At 40.6% G+C, this 23,608-nt stretch overlaps 2 protein-coding genes across 8 annotated transcripts in view; both read left to right on the top strand.

Moving 5' to 3' along the window:
* Window positions 1–11,626, top strand: part of LOC111268935 (uncharacterized) — a 17,455-nt gene extending 5,829 nt beyond the window's left edge. For 3 of the 5 annotated variants that reach the window (XM_022848179.2, XM_022848178.2, XM_086971881.1), the window contains exons 2-5: window positions 9,699–9,845; window positions 10,328–10,465; window positions 10,807–10,938; window positions 11,468–11,626. In XM_022848179.2, coding sequence (XP_022703914.1) covers window positions 9,699–9,845; window positions 10,328–10,465; window positions 10,807–10,938; window positions 11,468–11,511 — 461 coding nt within the window. In that variant the 3' untranslated portion in view covers window positions 11,512–11,626. Of the gene's footprint in view, window positions 1–9,221; window positions 9,347–9,698; window positions 9,846–10,327; window positions 10,466–10,806; window positions 10,939–11,467 lie in introns of those variants that run through there. The other 2 variants (XM_022848182.2, XM_022848180.2) reach the window with 2 other exon arrangements.
* A 3,585-nt stretch (window positions 11,627–15,211) lies between these two features.
* LOC111268936 (uncharacterized) lies at window positions 15,212–23,518 on the top strand. Of its 3 annotated transcripts, none has more exons than XM_022848185.2 (7): window positions 15,212–15,516; window positions 21,171–21,245; window positions 21,403–21,653; window positions 22,119–22,224; window positions 22,446–22,507; window positions 22,619–22,773; window positions 22,969–23,518. In XM_022848185.2, exons 1-7 carry the CDS (start codon window positions 15,468–15,470, stop codon window positions 23,114–23,116), a joined length of 846 nt encoding a protein of 281 aa, XP_022703920.1. In that variant the 5' UTR covers window positions 15,212–15,467; the 3' UTR covers window positions 23,117–23,518. The 3 variants fall into 3 exon arrangements, with proteins under 3 accessions (XP_022703920.1, XP_022703919.1, XP_022703921.1); XM_022848184.2 differs by lacking the exon at window positions 15,212–15,516 and adding an exon at window positions 19,023–19,627; XM_022848186.2 differs by lacking the exon at window positions 15,212–15,516 and adding an exon at window positions 19,685–20,187.
* Window positions 23,519–23,608: the final 90 nt, after the last annotated feature.

Consider the following 23,608-nt stretch of genomic DNA (forward strand, 5'->3'; position numbering starts at 1 on the left):
TTAATTATATAGCTTCTTATTCTTTATTCAGTTCGTAGATAAGAAATAAAAAAACCGCGTTACCGCGGATTTTTTTATTTCTTATCTATTTATTGCCGAATTCTTTGTTTCGGAATGTGGTCTAAATCCATGATCATTTCCTGAGCCACAGAAAAATGAGCTTATTTACTTCTACTCGGTCACCTATTCTGTATCTACTTCGGTCATCTATTCTGTATCTACTTCGATCTATATACAGAGCTGTATATCTGAGTAGCGACTAGCGTGCTGGGTCGTGTGTGACCGCAGAACTGGGACTTCAAAAAAGGTCAGCAAAGGAAAATGTCGCAACATAAATTTTGAAATCCAGCTAATCAAGTGGACAAAAATATCCGAAAATGCAGATTTATTGCACTCATGCAGAGTGAATGACATAACATATAAATAGGAGAGATGGTCAAATTTAGATTATATTGAGTAGCTCTGCGGGGCAGCTGGTGCTTGCATTATACCACATCGTGAGGCTTGAACTCGCGATACCGAGCTTTTCTTTTTACAGCCCGAAGCGTAACTGTGCAGACGCACGCACATTTTGTGCTTTCCATTATATGTAACGCAAAACAATACTTTTACATAGACTCGTAGTAGTACCATCGGTAAACGAATTAACTTCTCAATAAATATATATATATATATATAGCCTTTGGATGAACAGCGTCAAACTTGAGCCTCTGTAGTAGTTGTTGTATCAGATTTTTCAAGCGGTATGTCTATCACAAATAATCTTCTCACGCCATAGCAACAAGCTTGAAAACGAGCCTTGCACTTGGGCTCATTGTTGTATTACCTTCCCCTGCGAATGCTTCTATCGTCTAGATCTTAAGGGGACGCCCGCGTCCCAGCGCGTCAGTCAACCAGCTACGTGTCAGCTTAGCCTATTCGCATATTTAGACATTGAATGGAGTCCGTATTTAACAGTTGAATCAATGAGTTTATCCAGCCGCCTTACTTTAAGAGGCAGCCCACTGACATCATACTTATGATGTGACTATTCGAAACGCTATATCAAGCACATATACCCATTACGGACGTCAGTTTTAGGGAGGTAAGCTGCCGTGGCGAGTAGTTCTTGCCAATGATCGTATGTAGATCGACAGAGACGAAAAGAATTAGCTCTAAGCCATTCCGTAGAAGCAGTCCTTGCAGCCAAAACTATCAACTATATTATACTTTTTAATGGGCACTGCTTAAATTATATTTGGCACGCGCGTCTCGCGCCGTCTTTTTCGCTATAGGCGTAGAATATCAACTTCACAAAACAAGGGTAGTCGCAATGAAGAAACGAGTATTCACAGAAAATTAATTAGGTGGATTCACTGTTCCGCCCGTGACAAGCAATGTTCCTTTAACCGCAGTTGGCGAAGAAGATAGGAGACGTCAATAAACATGTGTCGGGTTCTACCTTAATATACCGTTTCTTGTTTCTAGGAGTGACAATTCGGAGTACGAAGTACTTATGAGTATTTAGGTATGTTTTTTCTTAAATCACGCCTCTATAGATCTACTTTTCTAACATAATTGTACGAATTTCTAATAAATCCAATATGAAACCTCAGGCTTTTTTTATGCATAAGATTTTCGCCTACGAAGGTATAATTTCGAGCTCGAACTCATCATTTGAACTAACGAACGGACATGAATTTGAGTTGCTACCGAGAAAAAAACATGGCAAAACGCTTCTCAAGCATTTTCTTGCGGCGTCTCGTGCCTTTTGCTGGAAAAAAGATAGCAGAGAGATTTCATTCAAATTCAACTTAATACTTGTTCTATTTAGTACAATTTGATATATGAACTTTAACCCTCTTCTTTATATGTACAGGCGACAGTACAGTGATTTGATACACGCTATATATTATATTAATTTAATGCAAAGATCTTTGTGAGTTTATCAAGAAAAGATTTGCCCCAGTTGGTTGTTATGAATCATTAGGATTGCCTTGAGTAGCAAACACGGGACTGCTAATTTCATTGGACAGCGCCGATAACTGTTTTTCTCAGTGCACTGAAGCCCGCAAGGTCGTACCTGCTCGCACTCCAGGCTCATTTTGCGAACGCAATGCCGGTTTGTATATACATATATATATTTGATGTTGAAACGTTTTCAAGTGAACAAACTCTTTTTTTTGTGGAATTCATAGTCATCTTTACCGAGTTCGCGTCAATAACTAAGCACTAGTAACAGTTTAACAACTCTCTGTACGTGAGAATCATTTGAATCCTGTCGGAGTTCAATGCAATAACTTACGCATTAATAGGCGGATTGTAGCCAGTAACTTCGCCAAAAACTAGGATTAATTTGGCTGGATGAAATGCCGCGTCGCTACTGCACAATACGCTGATTCCAGCAACTAGCATACTCTCTAAGTTCTTAACTTCTACCACTTAGTTTACTATAGATACGTTCTGCTTACAAAAGAAGACACAGTCAATATCTAAATTTGAACGGAGGCCTGGAAGCCTTACATCGTGTGGTCAAAGAACTTTTTCCAGAAATCCACCTTTGTAAATTTTTACTTAGATTGTTATAGTGACTTCCCTAAATAATGAAAGAAAAGCTATTTTATTTTTCATTGAATTCTTATTCGAGTTGTTGCTGTTGGCATAATGCGAAAAGCTTTGATGTGTCAGGTCAACGGAGGTACCTCCTTTACATTTTACATTACATTTTAACTAAGCTTAGTATGAAACCTGGTTTTGCCGCCTGGAAAACCGCCAAGAACTCTACCTAACTTTTATTGTATGGAACTGAATTCAGAACTTATATATATTTAACTTAAGAACTTATATATATATTTAATAAATTATCTACAACGTCCGTCATTAAGATGATTTGAATTCTGAGATGATTGATTGAGAAAAGAAATGATTATCATCGCCCTGCTAGTTAAACACTGATAGCTAATAACGAGGAAGAATACATTTTAGGAAAAATGCGCGAAAGGAAAAAACATTGTTCGGCCACGATTGACCGGAGCAAGATTGACAAACTTTACCACAATTTATGGAATCGATCCCAGGCTAAATCACGAATGGCAGAGCAGTAGTTGAGTTGTATCTTCCCGTAATAAGTTGTCAAAACTTGGATCGGAAAACGAGTTCACGATGTATAGATATACTTGTTCGAGGCACGCTGTTTCCCTAAGAGCTATACGTTGGTCTTAACGACTTTAATTTTTATCTCTAACATCTGTTTCTCATAGATGCTCGTTTCCAATTTATACCGTAAACAAAGGCGGTATCATTGCCGTCAGTATCCTGAAAATTTGTTCACAGCTTCTGTTAAGTAACAGTACACAGAAAACATAGGCTACAGTCATAATGATAGAAGCATGATATTGAAACAACGATAGTCATAGGCTAGCAAGCGTGCCGCTAAATCAAGAGAGGCAACTGACAGACAACATCCTGCATGCATATGCTTCTCTGCACCTTTGGCAGCAATAGCCGTTACCTGAACCGTGACATTGGAATACCTAGTGTGTAATTCGATGAAACTCATCAATCGCGGACCGAGTCACGGCGTGTGCTGGCTTTTCTCATTGTCCTCTTTGGCGGAGTTGGCCACTGCTCTTGATAAATATCAATATAATCCTGAGTCGATGTATTTGATTTTCAGTTCACAATAGTGGACAAGTTGATGTTTCCTTTTAGATCGAAGCCCTCCTTCAGTACCTCGACGAATAGTGGCGTGTCACGTAACGAATAGCCTAACCTTCTGTTTCGGTAAAACCAGGAGAGTCAGTACACGCTCAAGGAAGGAACTGGTCGCGTACTTTAGATAGCTTGAGAAACCAACAACCGGAATTAATTTTGATTAATTAGCAGCTATGATATTTTGTATGCTTGATAAAAATGTACTGAGAAATGCAATACATAAGTATTGTACAATTTCTCGAAGTAATAAAAGGCTATGTTATAGATTCTTTGAAAGATCGTGGAACGTTATGTGCAGTACTAATGAAACACACTCTTCAGAATGGGTTTTTAAGCATCTTCAGATCTTTTGTACTGAACATAGCTGGCGATTATTAATCTCCAGCAAGAAAAGTGCGAGTCGTAGTCATACGGAGCCGCGCGTCCTCTTTATACCTACTCGCCAATGAGTGGGCTAGCTGATGATAGAGGAAAAACGCTACATGGGTCTCCCAAATTGTATCCGTTTCACCCGTTATCTTACCGTATTTTATTGTTCAGCTCAGCTAAGCGTCTGCAAAATCGTGTAGAAACAACCAGTTTGACAATGCGTAGCAGGACACTGAATTTGTTTTTGAGTAACATTCGATGATTTTTTCTTAATGCGTGCTGAACTGGCGGGTTCTAAAGCGCTTCTACCATACGAACGTAAATATGCCCTACGTTAGCACAAATTGTAAATCCATTTGGTGATCGTCAACGTTTTTTTGTGGTGTTGTTTCTACAGACTACTCCACCAATTAGTTCGAATGCGCTTCAGTGATCTGTTGTATCTGTTTTATCTATCTTTTATCAAACTTCGCTTACCCAAAAACTAATCCACGTGTCCGACTCGCTTACTCAGAGCAACCTCTAAGAATTAAAGCGATTTTGTTATAAGGCCTCGAGAAACATTTACACTGTAGATGTTACGGTAACCCTCAAGCACTCCTATAATATGTTTGGCGTGTGAATTGGATATCGTTGTATTTCAAATCAATGCTTGTCCATTAGTCTGAAGGGAAAAATTGGCCGTTGTACCCTTCAGACATGGAGGCTGCGTTAAGCTCGAGCAATATAAGAAGTGCGGCTTAGAGCTTAATAATAAGGTAAACAGGTCCAGAAAGGTCTGTGGTTTCCAGGTTCGCTAACATATCAACAAATGTGTGGAATATCATGTGGTGTAAGCTTGCCTCTCGCTTCGATGCTAAGTAACTTAAAAGATCATAGCTCAAGAGAACGGGACGTTAGTATCTAATGGTGAAAGAAAACATTTTTTGAACCTTACGTTCGCCTTCAGTACTAGCAGACATAGGCATTCAGAGGTTATTAACTACTCAAGATGCTTTTGGAAGTACGTTGATGGGTTTCCGTGCATATCAACGGGAGCCACCGCAAAAAAGGTCTGAAATAGCTTCATGAAATAATTCATGGCCATATGATACAATAGACACAATAATGCCAATCCATAACAACAGAAACGAAGTCGCCATTAAGAACCCTCTGTGCAATTCACTCAGTGACCGTTCTGTGAGTCACAAGAACTCGTTCGTTAGAAAATCAGGCAGCAAAATATTTTCAGAACTTGAAGTTGGTCAACGAGCCGGTTCTACCGAGTTTGTTACACATTCAGAGACGTTTCTCAGCCGGGTAGATACACCGTGGTTGGCTACAAGCCTACGATCGTATCCTACGATGTAAGCTGATTCAGCTCTAGCTCCATTGTAAACCATGAGATCACTATGAGACCCGGTGGGGCGATATGATAATATAGACTACGTGATGCCATGTACACTTGATGCTACGGCGACTAATACTAAACGGAACATTGTCACTGCAACCTCACTCAGACTCGGGCCTGGCGTGTAGTTCCTGTCTTTCGCGTTTTGTCAAGGTAAATTACTAACAAAATATAGTCTAAATATTGCGTTGTACCTTAAGGACGTTTGTGGCTGATGAGAGCCGTACCCGTTTCCCGCTATATACGCCTATACATTTACTATGAAGGAGAAACGTTGGGAAAATAAATACTGGACGATTTACGGTGCACCCTGTAGGCGCCATTTCCGCTTTTTAAGTACAGGTTTTTGATTGTAGCGTTGGCTTTACCTGGCGTGTACTAGGCAAGTTCATCGCGTCTATTTTTGTTTTTTTCGATATTGTACGCTCTGCAGAGGAAAATATAAAATGCTACAAAAGTAAGTGGACACGTTCTCCGTCACGGCTGTTAGGGCTGTCGACGACTAGAAGGATTTCGCAATGTTCACTTAAGTACAGAATAATACCTAACTCAAGGTGTAGACTGTGCCTGCTGCTCTTGTAGGCATAAGAAGATCGATCATTAACGGAAATGTTATTTTCCTCTACTGCTTTTGCCTTTACCAAGCCATTTCGCATTAAGCAATCGAAAACCATCTATTTTTTAATAAACAACTCTTTTTGGATAGAACTTGACCGTTCATTGCTCATGTTTAATAACAGTAATAATCATTATTATCATTATTAAAAAGTGGGTAGTCTCTCTACATTTTATTCATAGTTAGTTCAGTATTGACGCCCGAGTCCATTAATTAGAACTTTATCTTTAGAAAACGTATCAGTTTTCTTTGTCCTTCTCATATAATTTAGATGTAATAATAATAAAGTAGAGCCACATACTGAACCTATCATCAGGTAGAAGAAAAAGGGTTCTGAGGAGATTTTTCTAGGCAAAAAATGCCCAGAGTAGGGGGGCGTTAATGAAGTATTTCGTTATGAAATAGCCGCTAGCTGTTAGGTCGTGGCTTCGTACATAATAAAACAAAGAAGTTCCAATGCCGTTTCGGCTATTACTGAATATTATACGCAGACGTTAAACTTAAGATGTGAATGAATTTCAGTCTACGTGCTAATAATTGTCCTAGCACTCATTTGTCTTCATGATAAAAAATTGCACGGTCCATGGACTGCAAAGGAAGCCTTTTACAAAAAGCATAGTAGAGGCTTGCACAGTGGGTAAACAACAAAATACGAGAGAGCTCGTCAGACTAAATGGCTTATTTTTGATATATTGAAATTTATCAATATACATTGAGACATAACATTGTCATTTTTCACAAAAATATGGTTGAGAAATGACGAGCTCAGGCTACGGAATGCAGGACGTGCCCAACAAACGGTAAGTGCTTCCAAAGGGCGGGTACAGGGATCGTCACCCGACGTAAACGTAGAATTACACAGCTTCCAAGTGTAGGAAGAAAAACTGAAATGTATAAGCCAGAGTTGCGTTATTTCATACATAGTAAATACGCTAAGAATATAGATGTAAAAACGTGATTTAAGTTCGTGGCTTTAGACAGCCCACTCGAAGCATTTGTTTCTTTACTAAAATAACCTCTGATAGTGCGTAATGTGAAGCAAAAGATACTATCTATAGCCAATTACTTTTAAATCGCTTAATTGTTTACGCGTTTGATTCTGCTTCAATGAAGCGTCGGCACATCTGAGGTCAGTTGATGTTCATTAGGTTAAAAAAATTACCAAACCCGGTTGAAAGTGTTATGTATGTGATGTTGCATTGTGGCAGCTATCCAGTCTGTATCGGCTGATTGAAATTGATATTACGTACCAGATTTCCGATTAGAGCGTACATGGATATATATCTGGATCGCTGGTCGTCCAATGCCAGAAATACCGTTAGAGCTAATTTTTTACGGGTGGTTTTGACCCCTGCTAGCATTGAGAAATGTTGTAGCTGACACCTATCTCGCGGTATTAAGTCCAGGTGATGCCAACGGCAGGAGCTACTCGAATACTCAAAAATTGGGACGACCTATTAGTATTGACTTACGTTTCCAATTCCTGGCTTTTTTGGTTGGTGCACAAAGGAATCACAGAGGGAAAGTGCCTATTATAGGTGGACCGCTCAAAAATACATCAAGGGCCTATTGGAAGGGAGAAAGTTTGGCTGGTGAACGACGGGCGAACAGAAATTTTATACTGAACTTGCTTCGGGGTTGAAAACATGGGGTTAGGTTGCGGCGGAATATTTTTCTTTGATTTGGGTAAGTGATCGGCGACAAAAAAAGTCTAGCGCGCATTGAAACTAGAAAAATATCATCTATTTCAGATTCTAACAAGGTTTATTCAACGAATTTAGACAAGCTTCCCACTAGGTAACGAGGCAGGAACGCAATATATATTTTTCAGAAATTCAACAGAACGAGACTATTATATCAGTTAGATGGTTGTGCAAATGTAATGACGGCCTAAATTTATTATCCTCTCAGAAGAGGACAGGATAATTCTCCCAGGTTTTTTCTTAGCAGACACGCCTCTCTCAGAAAATCATCGTTCTAATCAAACTGGATCATCAAGCAAATATGTACGAGCTATTAGAGTAAAGGCTTTGTGTTTGTGAATCAATTCTATTTATTAGTAGATCGATATGTCACACTGACCATCCATTAGAATAGAACGAGGACATACGGCGTCATGAGTGACGCTTAGCACTTCAGTCACTACAAATGGGAACATCTAAAAGTCGGCCGTACTAAAAAGCTAGCCATTTTATACCTAATGGTCGACGTGTGTTGTTATTAAGTAATTGCTATACGTCCGCCACGGTAGCTTGTTTTTGCATACAAACCAGATATATCATTGTGCGACTGCTGAGCTACTCTACCCACCCGTGTGTGTCCCGCCCCCAGCACTCATTGATTAGGTGGGCAGCTAGATATATCCACGATCATTGATTTATTCACTGAACCACATCAATCTCCCTTCAGTATTATCTTATTTGTATACCTAAAACTAGACTCTCAATCGAAATTGTTAAATCCGTTCCTTAAATGATTTTGGCCCATGTGTCTGTTATGATCATTCACTAGTTAAAACAGTGCAGAAGAACAAAACTAAATAGAAAATAACAGAGAATTTTTAGTTAGATAAATCGATTTCGAAATAGGACAAAATTAAATTGAGCGGCTATTCAGTTATGAGATGCGCGGTTAAAGTAGGGGCAGACAGGAAACACTGCCAGCATACTTTCGCCTGTATAACTGCTCCTACGTACACGACCAGAGATGCGTCCTTATGTGTCTTTGATGCTACACCTTAGTTATTCTATATTATTCTGATACGACCCCCTATCCACGAGAGTCTATTGCTCCGAAGCGGGCGACGATTTAGAAACACTGCCAGCACACAGCGTACGAATGCATTAGGCAACAGCGACATCTTAATTGTTAGTAGAAGCCTAAGTATACTTTTTCAACAAGCGCGTATCCATCCGGGTGACACAGGGCTCACTTATGCCTCGGGGACGCTACTACGGATAGACGAAATTGTCTTATCTTATGTCATCTGAAGTTCGTTCTGTACGCTCGTTATTTCGTAAGAACGGAAGGTTCGAACGGTCATAGCAAAATAATTTACCATGAAAAACAGCTGCTTTACGTTTCGGTTCGTAGTCGAACTTTGATGTTTTCCGTACTGTCACGTTTCGCCGTCTTGATGTTGAGTATTTAAGTCGCGAATACTGGCCGGTCTTGGTATCCGTAGACGCAGCATACTACGAGCTGAGTCAACCCAGTTAGACCCACCCGCATCATGAAGGCCTTTCTAGCAGCTCTCTTTTTTGTTGGCCTTGCTTCTGGTAGGTCAGACTAACTAAATTTCATAAACTGTTCAGCTAACTCACTTAGTATGAAGCTTGTGTTGAATAACGAGCCTCTGCACTATATCTTTGTCTTCTAGCTTGGCAATAAATGCACTTTTCGGTACCGGCTAGATCGGAGTTAATATTAGCGACCAATAATATTGCTAGCACGATAGACATTTTCTGTTTGGCGCTCTTCGATCAACTCTTCGCACCTACATATTGACTTATGACGTCTCTACATTTCAATCGTAGGTCATACGCAAGCATTTGTATATATGGAAACGACATAAAACGATTTCTGAGTTTACAAGGTTGATTTAGAATTTAACATGAATTTCTGTTTAAGCTCAACTTACATCGATGTTGCCAGGGATAGCTAGTCCATCGAATAGTCTAGGCGCCTCTCTTGCCCCTATGAGAGTTATGGGCGGTATGGGAATCTCAGACGTCTGCATGTCCCAATGCGCACAACAATGCCACTCGACAGGAGGAGGTAAATGGTACTGCTTATACTACTATGTTAGAACAAATAAGTAACGTACATTTTAACCATGACAGGAGTGTACGCTACGAGTTTAGTCCAGGGTGGGTATATAGCAATTACTGCATCGGTCTCTCAGCTGCCATATATCTACGCACCAAACAATAACTGCTCGAACATGTGAGATGTATATAGTATGCATATAGCAACATATACGATACAGGTATATTCAGCAATCGGTTTCTACATATATGAGTACATCTCTTTTGAGCCCATGATGGATTAATATTTCTGTTTCTAGCGATATAATAATTGCTTATTTGAAGTGAACCAAGGTTTTCCTGATGGGCATAGCACAGCTAAAAGCGGGTCTAGAGTGTTGTTGGTAAGTGTTTCGAACTGATGCAAACGTTTCGCGCAGGACATCCATGTGATGATATCCAGTATGTCAAACGTGATATATGCCTGTTTGCTTGTGATAAATTTCTGTATAGGTCTGATGGCTGGAACAATGCGTCATCTCCGTCACTCTGCACAAAGCCCTTACCTTCAGGGCGGTATTAGCGGCCCCATGGCCGGCCTCATGGGTGGCATGGGCCTCATGGGTGGAAATAATGGAGGTGTAATGACCGGTAAGTGTATACTTCGGGTTTTTTCCGTCGAGTTTAATTCTCGTTGTTTCTACCTCAGCTATAGATTGTACTCATCTAGAATCTTGCCGTGTACGATTACATTTACTAATGTAATCTTCATTTTATGTTGAAACTCATCATACCGTTGTTTACAGTATTTCAGTAGAAAGAGGTGTAGGCAGACACAATATCCGAGTATGTTTCGCTATTAAGTTTTATGACACTCGTATGTTAAGGCTTTAAATATTCATAGATGCTACCACATGAGCAATGGGTTTACGAGATAACAACGCTCTACATAGGAAGATAACTTGGTATGAATTTTGATTTGAATATACAAGTCTCTGGAGGAAATCGAGCTCTTCCCGTGGGCGGCTTGAACGGAATGCAAGCAGGACAAATAAACGGTGTGGGCGCGATGGCTAGTGTCGATAATCTCCTGACTCCCTCAGCCGTTCATGTTACTGAAACGGGTAAATAAATTTCATTATTCTTTAAGCAGAGTGGCTTTAGTTGTGATATCGCTGTGGCTGCTACAGTTCAGATTGTTTATTTGCAAAGGATCAAAAATAGGACCATTTATTTATAAAACAGCTGGACTCAGAAAGAAGGTCAACCACTAAGAATTTTATCTAAAGCCAATGCGGTGAAAGCCAGGCCCATATCGTATCTCGACCCCCACACTTCCTAGATACGAATCTGACTATCTGAAAACTCAAGGCATATATTCTTGTATGGCATAATATGTAAGCTGAAACTAATAATGTAGTACTGAAAGAGAGGCGTAACCATATTGCACCCTTCAACTTCCCCTCTAAAAGAGTCGAATATAGTACGAGTGTGCATTTGTATTGTTCTATGTCGTTATATCCATTCAGCTAAGCAGTGGTTGATATTAACTTATTTAGGCATACATAAAGACCAATATAGGCCCGTTTTTAAGGTGCAGTCCCTAAAAATTCTACGTATAGCTTTCGTCTGTGGTGTGACTAATTATTTCAGTGAAGACAGTTTCACCTGTCGGACAAGTCGCCGTCAAAGGCTAGAGATCATTGAACGGTAGCAGCGTCAATGGGATAAACTGGAAGTCGACTATTCGTTACGTATCTTCAGAAGACAATACCTAAATATAGTCCGCTTAATAAACGTTTTGAATTCATATGCAACAGACTAATTAGTCAATCTGGGATGATTTCTCACTGCGAATACTTGAAGCTTTCTTGGCCTTGAGTACTTGAAGTTTCCCTTAAAGACTATTTGGAACAGTAAAATGAAACAATCAATAGTAACATTATCGTCAATTTTAGCTTTCACTTATATAGCAACAAATTGCACAATACACAGCTCTTCGTTTGCGACGCCTACGATAAAGGGCCTTCAATAGCTTTTGGCCTGTTTTAATTCAATAACATCAGCTTCATATCCACAATTAATTAAGTGATTTTCAGGAGAAGCACTACCTTCATACCTATCAGTCCTACTACCGTGTGTATATTGTAGTAAATAAACTAATTAATGCACACGAACGGTACAGTATCCGTCAAACCCAGTGGAGTTAGCCAATTTCTCGATAGGTTCCCTAATACCTCTAATGCTTAATTGAACTGCTCGTGTCCGAGTTTATTAGCTAGCCAACTCCCAGCCTTCACCCCCTACATGTTAATCCTTCCAGTGGGAGGTTTTCATAGCTGACAGCTGCTTTGTATCACTTCGACGGAAATCTCGCAGTTTATCCTTAACCTTGCGCGTAGAATAAAAATAACCGAACCAATTTCGAGTCGATAGAATGGCCAATTGTACGAATACAAACAGTAAATGCTGCCTAACGAAGTAGATAGCTGCTCAAGAGGGGCAAGACAACTCGAAGTAGCCATGTGTACTTACTATGCCCCCTGACGGAAATGACGGAAGTGTTGGCCTTTTGTGTTCTTCTAATAGTAAGTGAGAAATTTCCAAGCGCGAACACAAGCACTATCGAACACAGTAATGCAACATATTTGCACGATTAGATACGATGATTTTTTATATATACATACATAAATATATAAGGAAGTTGCATTTCCCTGTTTGTCGGCTTTTATTAAAGCGTTGCCAATATTCAGAAATCTATCTGTTCCGACATAACGGTACATCCTTTTAGCCGATTGGTGTGTCGTCCTAAAACGAGCTATAAAAAGTACCGTTTCAACAATAAGCGTTATTACACGCCTATAAAGAAGAGCCACATGGACCAATCAAGCGTGTATCGCATACGCCAATACACCTTCGCAAGATAGGAAGATTGCGAAAAGCATTTACGTATACTTCCGATAGATAACGTTAAGTTATATGTACATACCCCATTCTGGATGGCAATTGAACGTGGTCGTGCCATTCTATCACGTTAGATCTAATCGAAGTAATAGGTGTGGAAGTTGTCAGAGATCTGGACGGAAGAATCAAAGAAGAGTTATAAAAACGACTTCTTTTTGATACATTTTAAAGTCTTCCACTCGTTCAAAGGTCACTCATGTTCTCATGACCAGCAGATTAATCATTTTCACCAAAAACAAGTAACATCTTTGCATTCGTGAGGTGTTATATTTGTTATCTTTAGAAACTGGACATTTTGCAAATGTTGCTTATATCAGTAACGGCCTTGCAATACGGCAAGGGGCCATCTATGCTCTTAGACTCATTTTGAGCGTAGCAGGACATATGGGGGTTGAGCTAAAAGCACATGTGAGCGCATCTAGAAACATTTGAAGGTCTTCCCTCAGCGTCGACATGGATTGTTACTGTACACACATTTGTTGTAGATACGTCTTCCTGTGATATCTGTATGGAACAGAGATGCAGTGTAAATCTTCGTAATGCTGCCACCGCCGTAGCCGCTGCCGCGGCCCTTGTTGTCTCCTGACTACGCAACAGCCATTATGCCTATGCATGTATGCACAATATGTACATATGTCGTTTTATTGCAATGATATAAGCTGCCCTATTGGCTGATTAAAAAGACTAGGATGAAGTAGTCGAAGGAAGACGATTGGTATGATAAGAAACGGTCGACAAATATCTTGATTCACGTTTATGTTAGGGACTCTAATGGAACTAGCTTGCTGATACAAAGAGGGTAAGGCGAATCAATGTTACTCTTCAAGCATACGCTAGTACTTTAGCGAAAAGCATGGATATCTAATATAGAGAGAAAGAACGCATGAAAAGTAAGCCGCGCCCCTGGTCGAGCAGCAGACAGTGTTTGGGCATGCGTGTTACGATACGCCCCACCGACAAGTTTATTGATGTTAATTTCTTGAAGTTGAAGAACGTATCACTCTTTAACTTTCGCCCCTCGATATGCCGCTTAGCAGAAACGTTACGTTAATTATATGCTCTTATCTTGGAGCGAAATAGGTAGTCATCAGCAGTAGCGTTTCTTTTTATATTAAAAACTAACGAACTAAACGTTGAGTCATTCAATCGTCGAATGATGATACGAGCGCCATATTCAGCAACTGGCAAAAGATCACTAACCCGGTAAACGTGGATCAGACATGGGTTCTTTTATAAATGACACATTAAGCTGAGCTTTATCTTCCATTCCGCTCGCATTCGAGAAGACTGAAAAAGGCGGGTAAGGAGTTGATTCAATGGCCATCATGTGGGTTTCCGTTTCATATCAAAGAACCTCAGTTAATTTATAAGCAAGTTAACTCGAAAGATAAGCGACTAAGCAGCGTTTAGTCACGGTGCCCCCGCAATTGTGACGCCGGCGCCACCTGACTTGGTACAAACCCATATTCCAAAGCCCATTTTGCGGTGACTGCAGCAGTCACTATCTAGAAAAATTTACGTGAGACATTTGTTAAGGAATACCGAACGCACAGCCTCTGTTGTTATAATTATACCTCGGAATTCGGTAAACCGTCGGCTACGTTAATTTATACATGCGAGGCATTTAAAGCTCAGACTTTATATGTAGTTACGTTCATCATACACACGCTAATGACACGCAAAAGGCAATTTCTTTAGGACAGTGGCATACTACTCTTTTTTCATTCAATCTCGAATGACAGTGCGGCACTGATAGGCGTGGTTCGGCAGCCTCATACAGGCTGGAGTGCAATGGATTTAATCTGCAAAATCCGCATGGCGAGCTTCGCTCTATGGTCTCTTTTGTAATAGCTGCCCTTATTTCCTATCGAAGACCTGTGAATTCTCTGAAATTTGCCGCCTCAGACAGCATGGCTGCCTCGATCCATTATGTTTCTATTCATGCCTAAACCACTAGGCAAGAAATAGGCTCAAGCAACCTTTTCCCTTAATAGTAGCCTCGCCGACTGCCTTTATCAGACGTCGTTTGACCATACACCGACTACCAGATATGCTAGGTGTTGGCTAATGCTCAGATTCTTTCTCTACATTACCTACATGACTGCAATTACGGTTAACCAATGTAGGTGTTTGTCTCCGAATCGCCTACGTCACAAGAGTGAAGGCGGGAAAACAAAGCACAACACCTGTTGCTCCACATAGGCTCACAAGCACAGGGACCACTATCAACTGACGTCCAGCGCCCTCGCTCAGAATACGGACAATTAGGAGAGCACCGATTAGTCCTTCCTGTGCCCGTATCAGAACCAAGTTACGTACCACTGGCAAGAACTTGCGGGGACCACTCGTGGCACCCCCGATGAAACTGTTCGGAGAGCTTGCTCCAGCATAGCTTTGAGCGAACGCGGAGCATTCTTAGGCCCACAGCTGGCGAGATAGGACACAACTGCGGACGACAGAGTTCGCGGTGGGGCCACGACCAGTTAAAGTCATCGTAACTCCAACGAACGGCGTGTGGCCAAAGCTTTCATTTGGCCCTGGGCAACACTGCGCAGGTCTCATTGTTCCGGTCCGGGAGTGTCGACTGTATGAGGGAGGTGCGTTGCTCGCTGCCCACCTCGTCACGGTAGGCTCCACTCGAGTGGACAAGTGTATCCTTCCCGGTTAGGACTTTAATGCTGTGTTTACGATGTCGCTCGTCTTCCAAGCACTTCTTGCTAGCTTGCTTGTCGGAGCCGGTAAGTCCACCACCACGCATCTAAGTATCGCGTAACGCACTCTCGTCTAACTGTTGATGGTCAAGTGGTGGCTTGATGCTGATCATTTTTCACATTAAGCTGAACTTCAGTTGTGACGACGTCATACTACAGAACTTGCATTTAATAGAGTAGACAACTTTAATCGAAAACAGCCTTGGATAAATTTATCGTCCGTGTATTGATTTAATTAACTTGAAATTCACATGTATTGCCATGTACTTTGGATAGCGCGGCAGAAATGGGTGCACAATACGAAAAACTCACAACCCAGAAGTTGGTTTGAGAGAAAAAATTATAAAGTGCATTAATGTTACAAAGAAGAATTTTCGTCAGCGGTTACGCCTTTCATATGTTGATTGCTCAACGCATTTGTTTCTATTAGTGTTACCCCCGGGGGGGTTACTCCTTTAAATACACACACATATCACCGTTATCTTGTGGAATACGTAGACATCTTCATAAGCGTATGAACGCCTAATACATAAGCTGCACAGATCTAAACAAAATAAGGCATAGACTTCCATTGGATGAAAATTTTAGCCCAGATTTCAGGTATGATATTGCAGGATAGACAAAACCGGTCTTAAATATCTAAAGATCTTCTAAGCAATTCTACGATGAATGTGAAAGCACCGCTATGTCACTCTGTGTCCTGAGTTTGACGTCCGGTATCGCCATTAGCCATTGCATCAAATGGCGGGCTTGCAGTATGGAAACAAAGTCTGTTTGTCTATACCCGAATTCGAATCTAGACCTCAGTGTCTTCATAAGGCTAGCAGGCAAATACGTTACCTTCTAAGCGTCGCGGTGTCCCTATATTTAGCGCTGCACAACTAACCTCGGACACTTTTGTCAATAAAATTATGTAACGGCTATTTCAATAAGCGTGTGACATACTGCCTTCATAATATTTTCAGTTTTAACAAATTCTCGTTAACTCTTTCGTTTTTACTAAACCTGAAGCCAATGAATAGCACAAAATGTTCCACTCTTTGTCACGACTATTTGTCGTTGGCGCGATCTAGAATCGCGCGCCAGCCCATCGTGATCAACAGGGTCTAACACATAAATGAAAAGCATTATCTCTTGACAAATAAGTGACTACCAATGTGTTGCAATTCCTCAGAGCACTAATCAGAATTGAGATGCATCATCGTATTCGTGCTACAACTGATTTCTATGAAAAAGCACAGCGTATCCATCTAAGCATAGAAAGCTCCATTTGCAATCAGGTAATTTTCAGAGCTCAAAACGATCATTTTTTTTACCTAACCTATTTTAAACTTGCTTGCGCGTCATTCGTACTTGTCTAATTATAGCTATATGTTTCAAAATCTTTTACCTCTGTTTCGTAACTATAATGAAGTAGCTCGTTTTGGTCATCGCATCGTTGATTAGCCAGTCTATGAAATATAGTTCGAAGAAACGATCCTCTGTGCCTATTTAATTCATCATAAAATACTGAGCTGGAAGTGTGTGCAGTACCGTCTCAGGACCACACAACAGCTGAAAATAGAAACATTCAATAGTATGAGACAATTAATAAGCTGCTGTATTTGACTTATTGCAAGATCTAACAGTTCCCATTTTGTGTATGTAACGGTTAATATAAAAATTGACAGATTTAAGCCGGTTTTCACCAACTTCATACGAAATACATGGACTTCCTCTTGATTTTAATTAGGAACGAGTTTTTGTGATCAGCGGATAATAATGTTAAATTAACCCACTGCTTATTGGTAATCTGTCCCAGATAATCTTCGCCGCGCAACGGGCACCAGATCGCTAGATCTTTGATAGATATACTCTCTATCTTTGATAGATATATCTATCTTTGATAGATACTCACTAGTAGTGTGTGTGTGTGTGTGTGTGTGTGTGCACACTGTTTGTTGATACAGATTTGCGTCTACTAGATGATGATAAGTCAATCCGATTTAAGAACTTCTGTCTCATACTAACTTCGCCGCAAGATGCTGGTTGATGATAGCAAATCCGTGGACCAAAGATACAAGTATTATAATTATTCCCAACGAAATATCCATGGAAAACCTCTGAAGAGTTGCATTCGGAAGATACACCTGATGAAGAAGCCAAATATCCAGACAAGAAGGCCGAGCTTTAAAAACATTAGACAAAGACTAGATCTCAAAGCTAAACAGTAAAGAAACCTTTGTGATAGTATTCGCACCACGATGGTAGCGGCAGCTACCCATAAAGTGAAAATAAGTAAAACTGGAAGGTTCAGATGAAGGGTTCCAACATAACATACTTAGTTCCTGTCATAAAAAATGCTTGGGATTATCTAAACTTATTCGGGCTTCTCCTACGTAGCGAAGGTTGATTGCATATTGAAGCCTCTCGATGCTAGCTAGAATCAACTTCATCAGCTATTTCCATAGAAAAAGTCTGTATAGTTTTAAATGCCTCAATAAACGCTTTCATTTCTTTTTTGAATTTGATTTGCTCACGCATAATAACAATAACAGTACCGAAGTTTTTTCTCATTTACATGCTAAAAAATGCACGAAAGATGTCGAAAGAAACGATGTCGTAACGTCTAAACGAATGCAATCCACAAGAAACGAAAACGAGAAGCGAACAAAAAAGAAATAGGCGAATCGCCCTGTATGATAGGTAATTGAAGTTACCTGATACGAGGCACGTTTAACGCGGGCGCATATACAAAATGGTCAAAAGGTCACTACGCAATTGGTTACCGATGAGGTAGCTGTAGAATTTTAATCGTTCGATCCATAATTTTCTTCGACCATAAGTTATACAAGCTTACAAGCACGATGCACATGGGTAGATTTTTACAGGGGCAAAAGAATCAAACAAAAGCTATGTAGTGTTTTTTTCGATCATCCTGTACGTTCGCGTCAAACAGAATACGTTGGATTGTTCCTAAATGAGAACTAAAACCTCGTTACTAATACGAATCGATGAGAATAGGGAAGTGTCACCTCTGTCGGTAACACCGGTGCAAATACGAAGAAACATCTTGACCTAAGGGTTAGTTCATCTCTGATAATCACCCGACCCAACTTCTTCTGTTATACGGGCAATGTCTTTGCGCTAAGATTTGACAGACATCTGCAAAAACGTCGAGGGGCATAACTTGTACGAGACAGGACCCGTCATTTACAATAACGCTGCAGGGCGACGACGATACCTTTCTGTCAGTCAACGAATCTGATCCACCGTTCCGACAAACACTTATAGTGGCTAGCACAGTGTTTCACACATACGCGACCATTTGCTTAGAGTGGACCTAAGATGGGTGCGCGCCTTTGAGATGGCTAAAGCGACCTTTGCATATAGTCCTATCTACACAGTTTCTGGATAGATTATAGCGCCTACTGCAACATCATGGCCGTCTAAATAAAGACAAGGTGTCAACGGTGCGCGACTGTGAGGATCAACATCGAACTCGGAATCGAGATGACTTTTCGTTTCAGCGTCCTTTTCCTTTATGAGAACTGGCGGTACTGCTTGCGAGAAGGCTCTCATTGGCTAGCCAATTGATCGTTAGCGCTATCCCTGCGCTACTAATCGGTCCAACTATCGAGCGTGTATTTCGTTGTAGTACATGTGCGTTTTTGTATGCGACTGGTGGCCGACGTTTTTCGTACACTATATATGCGCCTGATTGGGCCACGATGCAGCACGACTCTTGATTCACTGATTTCTGTCTCGGCACAATTCGTTTTCAAGACGGGAAGTGTTCTCACTTGGAAAGAGAGCTGGAGCGTACGCTACGACAATTGACCAATCAGAATACGAGGGCACCATCGGCGCCCGTTGATCTCTTAGCCGAGTGGGTTTCTCGCCCAGCCTTTCTGCTCCGACGGCGACAAAGCGTGTGGGTTTGTGATCGTCGCTTTTCGCCTGTCACATATGCGTTGCGTATGACTTTAATCGAATGTCGAACGGAAACAGGTCTTTTGATTCACACATCCATGACCCTGTCTGCTTCGTTCTTTCGTGTAAGAGCATTCTCAGTCTTAGTGGAAAATCATATGGTGCCGTGCTATGTCGATTCTCATTAACGTGCTCCTTATTATCTTGCTTTCTGGAACCTGCACAAGTAAGTCAATATCGTGAGGATAGCTTTCAACATCGTCGTTCGTTTAGCTTCGACAGTTGCAATTGGGTACCATTAGACATCATAGGGTTTCGCACATCCGTGAGCCTCTTCAGCTTGTCGTCCCTTAGCTAAATTCTAATAAACGATAAAGTATTTTTAATATGTTTCATTTTTGCAAGGCAAGGTTGCTCGGACTAACAGCATCGACAGAGATTGAACCGGGCATGCTTTCAGACGATCGAGTGAGTGGGTAAACGAATCGATTTCATAGACGAGCGATAACGTTGAGATGATCCGGCCTAAACTCAGGATCTGTTTTCGAAATCTAGCTAGTGAAGTTTATCTCTGTAGCTGTTCTAGGTGTGAATGCTTTTCTCAGGTTAAATCTGATTGTCTCCCAAATCATTCAACGGATCGCTCAATTTTAAGTTTCCCGTTTATTTTCTATACGGTTGTTATCTTTCAGGTTACTTGTGGCATTATTTGCCCACAATTACCTATCGTTCTCCCAAGGGGAATTTGCGTTGCAACATTCTAGCCGGCTGCAATTTTATTTTAAGGTAGAAGAATAACAATGAATGTACGAATGTCTATTCTATATTTTACTTAATTAGAGCTTTTATTTAGAGATTTAGTATGTTATTGTTTACATCTTAGGCAGTAGTGCTATTAGCAGTATTATTTTTTTAAACATTTAAAATAATTTACTATTTGTAGAAATAACAAGGATATTTGTGCAGTTGCAGAATATATCGATCGTCTTTTCGAAATTGTCAGCTAAATAAATGTTTTTAGCAGAAGAGATAATTTGAAATTAACAGCGTTCGATTGTTTAGTAGAAGTATCAAATGAAGTCGCATCGAAAGTCTATATCCTTGAAGACAGTTATGGTCAAGTGTAAGCAATAAAAACAAAAAAAAAAAAAGGATACCTCAGAAAACACAATATTTCGAAGAAAAGCACATTTCTTCGAAATATTGAAAAGCTACGTCTAGCAAAGAGAAAGCAAACATTTCAGACCTCTTTTCCATATAAAAATTATCAGCTGTGGCAAATGGTCCGTGGGCAGTCGATAATTAACCGTTTCCCTGAGCGCTCAAGAACTAGGCCGACAGATCTATACGCGAAACTACGCTGCATCGATACGCGTTGTCGGGGCAATAAGATAATAACTTTTTTTGGAGTTCACGAAATTCTGAAGAGTAAACTTGCAAACGGTAATCCCTGACAAGGTCGGCTCTGACTAAGGGGGCGCCAGAAATCTCAGCCACATTCTTCATATACGGATTGAAGGAAAAAAAAAAAGTAAAAAGGCCATAGTAGCAATTTACGACCATATAATAACTACATTTGGATAAATACGACGAATAAGTTAAGTCGTATTGAGTAAGCTAACGTCGGATGGACGTGCAGATACAGCATAGGCAACATTGCCGGGAAAGGAATCAGGCTGAGACAGTCTTGAAGTAACCGATGTCTATCTTCATACTTGTTTTGAGTTCTTTATATTTGTATTGAGTTTTAATTATGATTTATATCGCAGCAATTGTCCGGAATGCCGACGTGGTGGAGGCCCGTCACGGCACAGCGAGGAACGCCAAATTTCGGGTATTAGCAGGTGGGTTTATGAATTCGCAGAGAATTGTTTTCATATCTATATATATATATCATGTACAGGCTGAATGATTTAACATTTCCAACACCGTATCACCTGAACCTTATTTACATGTGAAATCAACATCATTTGAAGTTATATAAACTTATTTATTCTTTAGAAATGGAGCGTAACTTAGAGCAGCGACTCGCGCAGCTCGGCAGAGAATCACAGGACAGGGTGATAACCGTGGACCCCTCCCATGGAGATTCGACTCATACGACGCACGCATTGTCAGGGCACAGCAGCATCGCGGGACCATATTCGGACGCGGCCGAAGAGATAGGAGAATACTCGTCAATGATACAGGACGCTAACATTGTTCCCGTACTAGTAGTGCCGCGACTAGAAGAAGGGGTATCGGACTATATGGTAAGTACACATCGTTATAAATCTGTTTCTCAGCTACTAAAAAACATTAATGAAGAGTTTTGTCTATATATGTACTCGTAGCCTATTACATGCTGGGAGCGTTGACAAAAATCACTGGCAAAGTTTCAGTTTTAAATAACATAAATCACTTAAACAGCAATCGTAGCGCAAGGAAGATAATCCCGATTCTTACGCTACAAGCATTTATTCAGCATATTAACTTCAGGTTAACACAGAAGGTTTGTTTTCTTAAAGGATTGAGTTCTGAAAAATTACACCTGTCCCTTTATAGGGAGCTCGAATCACACCAAAACCATACGTGCGAATTAAGCTGGTCGATACGCCCTTATATATATATATGTACAGATGTGACGCGCGGTTATCGGGTTTGACAAATCTTAAAATATGTCGGTCAAGAGGTCCGCCATATGTTGTCTCATGCTTGTTATCTCTTTTGGAGTTCAGGATGCCATGGTTGCGCGCACTGAGCATCGACCTATTCAATTCCGACCTGTAAAGCCCGAGATCAGTGAGAAACTGAACAAATACCTCGGAAGATCTCCGATCCAAGGTAGTGTTAATTACAGTTAGAATCTTTCTTGCTCATGGTATTCCATAAATTAGATAATAACGATAGATAATAATAATAGAATCAAATCCTGATTTTGGCAAGTGTTCGTTTCGATTCGATTTTGTCCTACCTTAAAAATTTACTTGTGAACAGCAGACTGGTTCTCTTTTAACTTATCTCTCATTCTATTGCTGTACACGTTATTGATTGTTCATCCGTAGCCGCTCCCCTTGGACGCGAGAAGCGACAGGACGAACTGGAGCCACTTCTACCGGAAAAATCTGTAAGTAAGTTTTGCAAATGGTCTACATTTCAGTTGAAGTATAGGGCAAAAGGCGTCGGCTGGTTAGAATAGCATCTCATCTCCGTAACGTTTTCGTTTGGTATTGAACAGACCGTATGCGAAACCCATTTCGACTGGGTGCTTTTAAACCGTACCTGGGATAAGGACGGCCAGGAGGTGGAGATTTTCCATGGAAAATACGCCCAATACGTGCATGTCTACTACTGTGCCAATAAGGGTGGTACTTGTAGAGGAATCAGTGAAGAGTGAGTGTATCAGCGCATTACACACACAGATACACACCCGTCAAATCAATGCCTTGTGAAGATTCGAAGATTTGATACAAGAGCTACCTTACTAGACGCACAGCATTCCTATTTCCTGGATAGCGTACTAAAACCTAGTTCATCGATCCTGAAAACAGGTACAATTGAAATGTTTAACTTGGATTTGAATTACAGATTTACGAGTGAGTGTTTGGAAAAGGAGGCGTTTGCGAAACTTCTTGTGAAAAAGGAGCCTGGACCGGACGGCATTAACTACCAGCTCGCTGTGGTACAGATCCCTCATCATTGCTTCTGCCAACTCACCAAACGATTAGACGTCTAACTAGACAAGGTCGCGCTTAAGGGGAGCCCGCTAGATTTCCAAAACTCTCCTTCAACGCTACTATCATGGGCTTAGTTGAATGCTCCATTATTTTGAACAGAACCAGACTTGAACTTAAACCTTTAAAAGCCCGGTTACTCTCGCTGCTATCATAGCAACCCGTTTGAAAACTCAGAGGAACATCTGAGTCTAACTGTTGAAACACTGTATATTAAAACTGATAATCTATAACCGCTAGACAAATGTGGCAATATCAAACAGCCGGTGACCGCTGCGTGCATACAAGCGTTGCGAAATCATTAATATTCAATGACTAATTGACTGATTGACGATCGTGGCAGTACTCTATAATAAATATATACATAATAAATATAGTACTAGCAGTAGTAATATATCCCGACATCCAATGTCCTTTCATTGTTCAGGGTCGAATTAATGAATATAGTCGTACTGAATGCTGGGAACCTGTTCTCGTTTAACCTTTGTGCAACG

Source organism: Varroa jacobsoni, unplaced genomic scaffold (genome assembly GCF_002532875.2).
Source record: "Varroa jacobsoni isolate VJ856 unplaced genomic scaffold, vjacob_1.0 scaffold_1332, whole genome shotgun sequence".
In the NCBI taxonomy this organism is placed as follows: domain Eukaryota; kingdom Metazoa; phylum Arthropoda; class Arachnida; order Mesostigmata; family Varroidae; genus Varroa; species Varroa jacobsoni.